The sequence below is a fragment of the Amphiura filiformis genome, chromosome 2, assembly GCF_039555335.1.
Source record: "Amphiura filiformis chromosome 2, Afil_fr2py, whole genome shotgun sequence".
Lineage (NCBI taxonomy): Eukaryota > Metazoa > Echinodermata > Ophiuroidea > Amphilepidida > Amphiuridae > Amphiura > Amphiura filiformis.
This window is the reverse complement of record NC_092629.1, coordinates 24,725,522-24,736,766: the sequence shown is the minus strand read 5'-3', so window position 1 is coordinate 24,736,766 and position 11,245 is coordinate 24,725,522. Positions and strand designations below refer to the sequence as shown.

At 37.8% G+C, this 11,245-nt stretch overlaps 2 protein-coding genes across 2 annotated transcripts; both read right to left on the bottom strand.

Annotated features, from left to right (window-relative positions):
• Positions 1-1,539: 1,539 nt before the first annotated feature.
• On the bottom strand, positions 1,540-7,286 carry LOC140135716 (lengsin-like). Its single transcript, XM_072157312.1, has 2 exons — positions 7,094-7,286; positions 1,540-3,042 (listed from the first exon to the last, which is right to left on the bottom strand). Exon 2 carries the CDS (start codon positions 3,020-3,022, stop codon positions 1,652-1,654), a length of 1,371 nt encoding a protein of 456 aa, XP_072013413.1. The 5' UTR covers positions 3,023-3,042; positions 7,094-7,286; the 3' UTR covers positions 1,540-1,651.
• Positions 7,287-9,414: 2,128 nt separating this feature from the next.
• On the bottom strand, positions 9,415-10,884 carry LOC140139273 (uncharacterized). Its single transcript, XM_072161056.1, has one exon. The coding sequence runs from the start codon at positions 10,882-10,884 to the stop codon at positions 9,415-9,417; it is 1,470 nt and encodes a 489-aa protein (XP_072017157.1).
• Positions 10,885-11,245: the final 361 nt, after the last annotated feature.

The window sequence follows — 11,245 nt, the reverse complement described above, 5'->3', positions numbered from 1 at the left end:
CAAAAACTTGGTACATTGTAAGTGTATTTCAGCTGTGATGAATGCCAGTTGCTGACGAAGTTTAAGAAATATCATCTCAAACCCCTATAAATTTGATAATAACAGAACCACGTTGCATAGAGTTCGAAATTGTGTCCCCCACAAAGCTCAAATTCAGCCTTCTTAAATCCACCATTTTAGGCAAATTCGCTACACTATGAGCACCACAATGTAAACATATCTAAAGCACATTTTCTATCAAACAATTATTTTACACCATATCCTGACACACCGCAGTTAATATTTAGCCCGTGCGGTTTATGCAGACCTCTACCAGACCAGTCTCGGAACTTTGCGAAAAATATTCCATATTAAATGTCAAGTCTGTATATAGGCCTACTTGTTAATTTTATTTCAGCCTGTTTGATACTATAAAATAAGATACGGTAACTCCATCTTGTTTTGTTTTACAATTGTGTTCACTTTTTATGGCGTGACGAACTAATCGCGTATGCGGTCTGTCAGTTTCTTGCAGGTCGACTAGCGTCACGCAATGTTGATGGCGTATTTGCACGGTATTTGCGTTTGGGTCAGGATGACTCAAAAGTTGGACCCAATATCGATTGATTGGTGACGTCTGGGAAAAAAGTCTGTAAACGCATCGCATAGAGATCTATGCGTATTACAACATAGTGAGACTATAGCATAATACCGTAAAACCCCGTCTACAAGCATATATGGGTTTTTTATGAAAGTTTAACTAATACTAATTAGGCGTATATATACCAATACAATAGATTGGTCTTACAATAATACTTGTTTTTATATGCTTGAATCTGTAATTTATTTGTTCAAACTCCATAATGGCGCCTGGAATAATTTAGCTTTCATCAGACGCACTCTATATGCTTGTAGACGGGGTTTTACGGTATAGCGACAGAGTAAAAAAAAAGCGTTTCACATGCAGAGAAATAAGTTTAACACATATTAAACAATGTTATTTGAATGATAGATATGTCAATTTCACCAAAATGAAACTCCCAGGTCTCTCCATTACATAAAAGCATACCCTGTCGAGAAAACTCTATTGGAAAATAGGTAAGTATGAAGCCTAATCCAACAACAGAATTTTCAATAGTGATTTTCTCGAAAACGTTTTTTTTTTTATTAAACCACACAAAATCTCACCGACATCTTTTTATGCATTTCTAATTTTAAATTAATCTATTTAGGTTGGATGTATTTATGGTGTTTCTGGGTTAAGCTAGACGCCCGTGTCTTATGCTCCTGATTTCGTTCTATCTCCACTACCGCATAACATTATTACGCTATACGGTATATGACTAAAAAATTGGTCAAACAACATAGTCATTGCATGGTCTAAATTGACTGAATTTTAAATATTTATCACGTCAAACGATTAGCCAAATCACTAATTCTAATATTAGTCTATCAAAGGTATTTTTTCGTTGGACTATTAATGCAAAACGTTTATTAAGTTATGCAAAAAATTATTAGTCAAAAACATTTTGTCGTTCACATCAGTTTAAATTAATCATGAATTAAAAAAATGAATAAAAAGTTAACAATAAGTCTTTCACAAGAATTTGAATTAGTAATATAATATGATTATTATAGATTTTTCAGATATAAAGGAATAAATGTTGATTATCTACAGAAATGCGTAATAATTTTCTTCCCAGTGTTCATCTCCTTTTGCTTTCGCATTCTCTTCACATTGCATCTCATGCATCTTAGCAGAGATAAAAGCTTTCACAAAACCACTTCCAAGTGCTTCAGTTACCACCTTATCCTCTAGGAATGCCTGGATTGCGTCTTTCATAGTGTTTGGTAGTCGACTGGTTCCTGGAGGCAGATTCTTTTCTTCATAAGCAGACTTAGTAACTGATTTAGGGAGTTGAAGTTGACTTTGAATTCCATCAATTCCTGCAATTATCAATCCAGCAAGACTAAGATACGGACTTCCAGCACCGCTACCAAGACGATTCTCAATATAAGTGCGGTGTGGTCCCTGCCTCTTCACACGTAGGAAGCAGCTCCGGTTATCAAAACCCCAAGTTGCATTTATTGGCAAAAATGAGTTTGGTTGAAGGGATTTGACGCAGTTAATGGTTGGACAATACAGAAGGGTTGTGGCTGGAGCATGTGCAAGAATACCCGCTATCCAATGTTGAGCTACAGTGGAGAGACCTGTTGGAGAGGATGCATCATAGAACAAGGCAGTTTTGCCATCTCCATCCCAAAGTGAATGATTCAATTGTGTTGCTTTACAGCTATACTCACTACTAGCAGGATCAGGGTTGGTCATAAAGTTTGCTACATAGTTGTGCTGTTTAGCAATTTCTTTCATGGCAGCTTTAAATGTGTGTGCATTGTCGGCAGCAGAAATACCAAAAGCAGGTTTGTAGGTTACTTCCATCATCCCTGGAATGCATTCGTTTTCCACAGTCTCTATATCAATTCCAACCAGCGGCAGCTGACGTAAGATTTGTTTCGTATACGCTGGGTTAAAGGTAGATCGTGCAGTTGCATTCCATTGGTAGGAATCGAAGGCTGGAATTCTAGTACCATGCTTGAAAAGGGTGAATTCGTATTCGTGAGCTGCGAGAAGGGAGTATCCAAGCTCTTGAAGTCTATCACACTGGGTTTTTGCGATCTCACGAGGAAAACTTTTTACTGGTTTCCCGTCTGTCTTGCAATCAACAAACACACGAGCTGTGTTATCACACCATGGTAGTACTGTGTAGGTGTTAAGATCAGGATAGCAGACAGTGTCTCCATAATTAATTTCCTCTCCAAAACCAGTACCTTTGATAAAATGCCCCATTGGGTCGAAAGACATGAATCCTGACTGAATGAAGTTGTGGCCATATTGGTATTTTTCTGCAAAATGTCTAGCAGGGATAGTTTTACATCTTGCTACGCCATATTGGTCAGATATTTCCAGTCGGATTTGCTCAATATTATTGTCTTTGATTGACTCCAAAACTTGTTTCAGATCCATGTCAATACTCCTGCTCATCCTCAGGTGTTAGGCTATGTCTGTATAAATTAAACAATCATTTTAAGATAAGCAATTATTTGGTAGCTCACATCATGATAAGATATGATTTGATATGATTTTATTAACCTGCACAACATCGCGGCCATTGCATTATACAAGAAACAAGAAACAAATAACAAATATTATGAAAGAAATCAATTACACATAATTATAAAGCAAAAAATGAAAAAAGGCAACTTGGCATGGAAAACAGCAGAGATATGCAAAAGGGCACAATGTGAAGCCACCAGCACGCAAGCTACTACTGCTTATTCAACAGATTAATGTAGTAGGGAATGGGGCTTTCAGCAAATCTGCTTGTGCGTGCACGCAATTTGAAGATATGGGCTGCATTTCTCAGCTGTCTTCCATGGACTTCACTTGCAAATGGTATTGAGCTTTGGCAAAAATTGCATTGATCATTTCATAGCGAGTGTGTAGGAGAATTTAAATATGACAACTATACTTTTGTAGGTCTTGTGGTTCGTGAGTTATGTTGCAAAGAGGGCTGGAAAATACCACTTTTGTAAAACGTACATAACTCATTAACAACAATAAATCAATACATTTTGTGAAGGTTGTCATTCATCTAGGTATAATCAAATATAAAATTAGATTCTTTAAGGGATGTATAATGGGCAGGAACCTGGTTTGGATTCCAGAGAGAGTGTGCCTGCAAGAGACACAACCATCAGAAAAGGAATAGCTCAGATCGCGCGCCAAATAAGTAGCAGTTCAGAAATTTATATTTTTCCCAGCCTTGAAAAAAAGTAGGCAGAGCTAGGAATCGAATCCGTGACCTCGCGGTTCTGAAACTCAATGCATTACCACTAAGCCAACTACCTAGTTGCTGTGAGAAGTTTGATACTAGTCTTTGATGTTGCTGAATAGAATAAATCTATACTGATATTTATCTAATGTACGATGTTATTGAAATCTGAACGTTCACATACACTTGGAATATGTGAAATGACTATCAATCGATCAAGTTTTCAAGTTATCAACAATCAATAATAAACCGATGAATCATTGAATATTACTAATTACTTACTAATCTTCCAAATAAATAAATAAGTCAGTAAATAAACAAATAAATAAATAGGTATAGGATCCGTAAATAAATAGATAAATAAATAAATAAATAAATAAATAAATAAATAAATAAATAAATAAATAAATAAATAAATAAATAAATAAATAAACAAACAAATAATGCAGCATGCAGTTAGTATTTTATTTACTAAATTTGAAACATTCTATTATTTATAATTTGCTGTTATACACGCGAAGGAGTTGAGCTTTTAATATACGCGCCTAATCAATAATGGGTATTTCACTACATAGTCAAACTGCTGTGTGCCCTGACGGATTATGTACTGACCAGCTGCTAAACCAATCAGTATTTTATCTGTATGCTTTATAGCCATGATAACGGATTAAGAGTTTGTAACAAGGTCGGTCTTTGGCGGCTTGCTGATAGGTTCTGGAATTATACAAAGAGATATCCCAAGCAGCACCACCAACCACAGCTCATGTTTGATAATAGGCAACCAACATATTAGTATAGTATAGGCGCTGACGCAAGCTTTCATGCGGGAAATATGAAGACACTCTCGCCAGTTGTGCCCTTTTTTGAGATATTGATACGGCGCTAAAGGCTACAGCTTTTCCAGACACAGCGACGAGAACTGTATACAGAGGTAAGTTATCCTCTTGTTACAAGGAATTCAAAGTACTTTTATTATCAATAGGCCCATATAGAGGAATACGACATCTATCGTGAGCCAATCTGCATTCTGTTGCCTGCAAAAGCCGACGATCAGGTAAAAATTCTGAAAGGAGCGTGAGTAGATATTCGCGTTAATTTCATGATCAGCTTAAAACGCATTGAAAACGCCAAATTGCAGTCACAAAATATATAATATTTCTAAATCACCAAAGCGAATGGTAAAATAGGTATGTGGAAAAAAAACTGCAATAAGAATAACAAACTATGTGCCCAAGGAGTTGTCTTTGGCATGTCACCTTTTTGAAATATCACCAAAAATGTCAAATTTTGGAAAAACGCCCCAAAATTTAAAACAAACAAGAACCTTCCAAAATAAATACACATTGGCACTCGTGGCCCAGTGACTACCTGCCACTGTGATTTTGGGTAACTCGATGCTTCCCGTCTCCAGATACCTGTACTTCAAGTTCGCCCATACCCCACACCTTAAAATATTGAGACAAAAGCTGGTTCACCCAAAAGACAAGCCACCCAAAGACAAGCAGAGCAATATTGTCTATGATATTGAATGCAATGTCAACAATTACCAGGACTTGTACATTGGTGAAACAAAACAGACCTTGGCAAAGTGTATGTACCAACACACACCGACACCGCCTGGCTAATAATTATTTGGTGGAGCAGAGACATTAAAATGAATACACGGGATCGATACACGTGAATTGCTATGCACGATTTTGATATCAGACGAAAATCTTCGGATAGTGGGTTAGAAATTGATGAATATCTCCCGCAAATGAATTTTTCTCAAGAAACCAGATGTGGTCTCATACACTTGAAAATACGTGTTGAACAGATATGATAGTCGCTAGAATGCGCTTTGAAAATTGGCCGTGCGCTTTGAACTCAAAATCTGACAATTTTATATTGCGTTGGTCCTGTATTACAGCGTGTAGTACAGCTGCACTCACTGTAGGCAGTATAAAAGTCGATGACCATTGACCTCAATGGGGTATACAAGCTTATTCACGCACAACCAAGATCAATTACACGGCTATTGTGTATAGCCTTAGTTATGTCCCTCGACTAATTATTGGTTTTAAAGAGCTTTAAAGGTTTGAACCAAATGGCTAATCGTGGCTGTGGATTCAACCTACCATGGCGATTCCTGCCATGAAGATATAGGGTCGATGACACTGTGCAACACAGACATGCCAGCACCAGTTGTGGGGACTCTGCAGTGTATACGGACAGCACGAATCACACCTTCGACAACAAGGACGTTGTGATTGTAGACAGGGAGCGCAGGTGGTACCAATGCGGAGTCAATGAAGCGATCTATGTCAAGAAAGAGGAGTCTTCACATAACAGGGGAGGTTGCCTGCGTCACAATTTGGCGGGCCTACAATTACGTTATCAAGAACATTACGAAGAAGTTTGGCTCTAAATCTAAGGCTTCAGGCAACACCATCTCGCCACTGGTCAGTGACCAATTGCCGACAGACCAACAGACGGCCTGAAGATGCACCTGGGATAAGGTGCTAAACCGCTGCCTCTCAAAACCGTGAGTCCAGTTGAATAGTTTAAAGAATCTAATTTTATAACAATAAATCAAGCAAGTTTTCAAAGTGTATGATTTGTAGAATGAACTTTTGCAAACATCAAAGTCCTATTTGTCATAGGGTGATATATAAATAAATAAATAAATAAATAAATAAATAAATAAATAAATAAATAAATAAATAAATAAATAAATAAATAAATAAATAATTATCAATTACATGAGAAAATAAAACACTTAGCCCACTATCACTAAAGAATTCCCCATTAAACTGAGTATTCAATGCATGAAATATGTTTCTAAAAAACCTAGCTAACTATCTTTAGTGTAAAAAAAAGCTTGCCCGGCCTCATTCCCCTCCCCGCGAAGTCAAGAGGCGATCCCTAAAACATCAAGAGTCATTGCGAGACGTATGCACATTGCAGACGATACATTTACACCAACATGAATGCTATTTAATGTAACCGGCAAACTTAACATCCGATAGGCACACATGAAGTATTTCATTTATGACCTGCCCGTCTCCGTATAGATGGTAATTTGATCGGACAGTCAGAATGACGTACAAAATACAGATAACCAAGCCATTATCTCAGTAAACACAAAATTATTTTAAACATGCGCAAAATAATAGAAAATGTTGCTAGAAACATTCACATGTACATTAAGGCCCCTACATGTGTTTTCTAGGCATTGAACTCAGTTTGAGTTAATTCTAAAATAAATGGTTCCAATAAAAGGTTTAAAGAATAATTATTACCTTCGATTGTAGGACCACGACAGATGCAGTGTGCAGCACTGGATATTATTGTCATCAATTGAACCACTTGAACCGTTGAACAAAATGGAGTGACGAGATCCAGGGAGCGTCCGCAATTGGAATATATACATCGGGTGTTTATACTGCTTAGTGCTGGAAAATCAGTATTTAGTAAGTGAGTCTCCACAGCAGCCAGTTTGTTTCCGCCCCTCGTAACCAAACTGGCTGCGTAGGAGACTACCGAGTTATATTGCATTAGATAACAGACATAAAATATATTGTATTTTATTTTCAAGAAATTTAAACATTTTTATGCTTATTTATTGAATACTTTACTTAGTTAAACATGTATAATTTCAATTCAACTGAATGTGTTCAACATGATTAATAACATATTTTTGGTATTTATTTCTCAATTATCGACTTTGGCATCTGGTATAGTCTAGCTGATTACTGGGTGGCAAAAATACTCCCCGTTTTTAATTTGGTATTTATATGGATATCATTTTTTTAGTTTCAAATGCTATTATTTATTGAACAATTTGAACCTGAATACTGTATTGGAGGTTTATTCAAAAGTGTGAAGGAAAAGAAGCCTTAGGGGCCATAATTACGGACCGTGAAATGCCAACGTCACCACTATCCGGGACCACTGTCCATAACGGTCATTCGTGCCACTCATTGCACAAAAATGAAAAGATTAAATGAGAACTTACCTGTTTGAAATTTAATCTTGATTTTATGAGAAAGAGCGAGCGAGAGATAACGTGAGATACCAGATGCGAATGTGACGTCATACTTAAAAGCAAATAATGATGCCGGATGCTAAAGTGAAATGAAAAGATATGAAATTACGAGAACTATCTTCTACCTAATGTTAAACAAGAAAGGGTGGGAGCGGAGGGCACGTTATCTCTCGCTCGCTCTTTCTCATAAAATCAAGATTAAATTTCAAACAGGCAAGTTCTCATTTAATCTTTTCATTTTATTTCGAAATCTCGCGAGAGATTCCGTGAGACTTGAAAGCCCATCAGGCATCATTATTGTCAAGTAAACCAATGTCATCCGAGAAATGTACAGATGAAATAATCCACAATCACTGCTAATGTAAATTTTTCAACAATTTTATATCTTTATACAAAATTCATACTTTATGTTGTTCAGTCCGTGTCTCAACAGTTCGTAACACCTTAACTTAGGTTTCAGTAAGTAATGCCACATAATTTTGGCAGGTTTCAACATATAGAAACATAATTACAATGGTCATTGTCAAATGTTGTGTGCTTTCATTTTTAGCACAAAAAGAAAAATACAACTTTTTAACTCGTGCAGAACTTTGCATACAGCAACCAAACATCTTTCAATAGGTTTTGACCTGAATGTGCTGATTAAGGCTGATAACATCATATCAAACATCTACATATTTGCAACTGCATACACCAATTTATGTTAATGTTTTGTACAACCTGTACTGTGTGCAGTAAAGAAAGTTTAGTCCGAAATTCAAGCTCAATGTAGTTTTAAGTTCTTGTTCAGGAAGGGTCTTGCTATTCCCGTTTGCTTTCCTTCCAGTGGCTTATCATAATATTTGCGAAAAGTTCTTTCATTGGACCATCCTGCTGCCTTAAGGATGAGGGATATGGGTACGCCAAGTTTATCAGCAGCAGATGTTGCTGCAGCCCTTGTAGAGTGTGGTTTGAAGCGTGAAATGTCAACCCCTGCATCCTTCATTACTATATTGATCCACCTAGAGATACTGTCCTTGCTGACTGGTTTGTGTGGTTTTTTGAAACTTATGAACAATTGCTTCGCTTTACCGCGCAATTTTTGTGTTCTGTAAATGTAGTGTTTAAGATAGGTCACAACACAGAGACGCCGATCTACAGCATAGGCTTGAAGTTGTACAGTTAGTCCACATTTTCCGGGCCGACTCTGTTTGATCAACCCTGTGATCTGAAATTTCGCAGTACTGCCACTGTAGTATAAACTGTCCAAACATAGTTTATGTATAGTTTGTGATCTTTGAGCACTGACTAGTGCTATTAGCATAACCAGTTTTAATGTGAGATCTTTGAGGCTTAACATGTTAGCAGGGGCAAGTTTGCGTAAGTAGTTGAGCACAATTTGCACATCCCAGATAAATTCATAGCGAGGAACTGGAGGTCGTTTTGTGTAGACTCCTTTCATAAACCTAGTAACCAGAGGGTGAGTACCTACAGTGAATCGCCCTGCCTGTAGAATTACAAACGAAGACAGAGCACTGCGTGCGACATTCAAGGAATTATATGTAAGTCCTTCCTTGAAAAGTTGTGTCAAAAAAATCAGAACCTGAACTGCATCCGTCTGCATTGGATCAATTTGTTTGCTATTGCAAAATCGTAGCCACTTGCGGATGTAAACATGGTATTGCGACTTAGTGGAACTGCGCCATGAGGACAAAATAATGTTTGTAGTTTCTTCTGGTACACCTGTGTCTTGGATGGACTTCCGGACAACCTGCAAGCAAGTAAAATGAGCTTAGTGTTAAGTGGGTGCAATTCCCCTGATACAGGTTGGGTAAGGAGTGACCTGGTGTTTGGTAAAACGATAGGATCTTGTATGAGCAAGCTAAGCATTTGTGGGAACCATGACTGTGTAGGCCATTTGGGCACTATGAGCAGTCCTTCAGCTTCATCTTGAATAATCTTTTGGAGACATCTCCCAATAAGACAAAACGGTGGGAACGCATAAAAATCCAAAGTCCCCCAGTCAAGACATAGGGCATCTACTGCTTCTGCTCCTGGATCTGGGAGCCATGACACGTATCTAGGAAGTTGAGCATTGTTTCTGGATGCAAATAAGTCAATTGTAGGTTTAAATTCCAAGCACAGATCCCGGAATATTTCCCTATCTAGCATCCATTCTGTCTCATCGGCAAAGACTCTCGACTTCCTGTCAGCTATGACATTTTGTACCCCTGGAAGATGTACAACAGATATCCATATATTTCTATCTATACACCACTGCCACAATTGCTTAGCTAGCTCATTACAATCCTGGGACTTGGATCCCCCCATGTGGGCAATATAGGCCACCGCTGTGGTGTTATCAATGGATATTCTGACATGTTTGTTACTCATATTTCGGCCAAAAGCTTTCAGTACAAAAAATGCTGCTAAAAGTTCAAGGTAGTTAATTTCATTTCTTTCAGCTATGGAAGCTTCATTTGCATTCCATCTACCCCCAATATGAGTGGTGCCATCACTTCCGCCCCAGCCTTGACCTGAAGCATCAGATGTGAGGTAAACCTCTGGTTTGGGCCTGTATATGCATGAATAAGCAGTATCAACATTATCTATCCACCATTGCAATTCTCTTTTTGCCTTATTGGAAATTGTCATGTATCTATCGAAATGGCCGTGGTTGGCTTTTAAGGCTCGAATTTTACCCCGCTCTAACAAACGGTAGTAAAGTGCTCCGTACTGTACTGCCGGCAATGCAGCAACTAGTTTACCAATTACCCTGGCTACTGTATTGATGGTATGTCTATCATTATCCAACAAAGTATTACAAACCATTTTAATATCGAGCTTCCTTGCTGTGGGTAGAGACACTGTCATTTCATTTGAGTTTATCTTGAACCCCAAATATACAATTTCTTGTGTGGGAGTAAACACCGATTTTTCAGGGTGGATTATAAACCCTAAAGTTTCCAGAAATTTTGCAGTGTCTCGTACAGATCTAGCAGCTTGCTCTTCCGTGCGTGCTATCAGCAGCGAGTCATCAATATAAGCTGTAATCACATGACCCATTGATCTAAGTTTTGCAAGTGGGGGTTTTAAGAGCTTGGTAAATAAACGTGGCCCCCCACTGTACCCATTTGGCATGGCTTTAAAAGTGTATAAACTATTATTCCAGTAAAACTTGAGAAATTTTCTGTCACATTCTGCAATGGGGACAGAATAATATGCATCTCGGAGGTCGAGAGAGGTCATGTAGCAATCCTTGGTAATGAGTGATCTGGCTGTTGCAAATGTATCCATCTTAAAATGATTTTTTGCAACACTTTCATTTAATTTTGACAGGTCTAGTATCATTCTGTGACCCCCGTCTTTCTTTTCCCTTGTAAAAATGTTGGAAAGAAATTGGCCAGGTTCATGGTCAGAAAAGGCA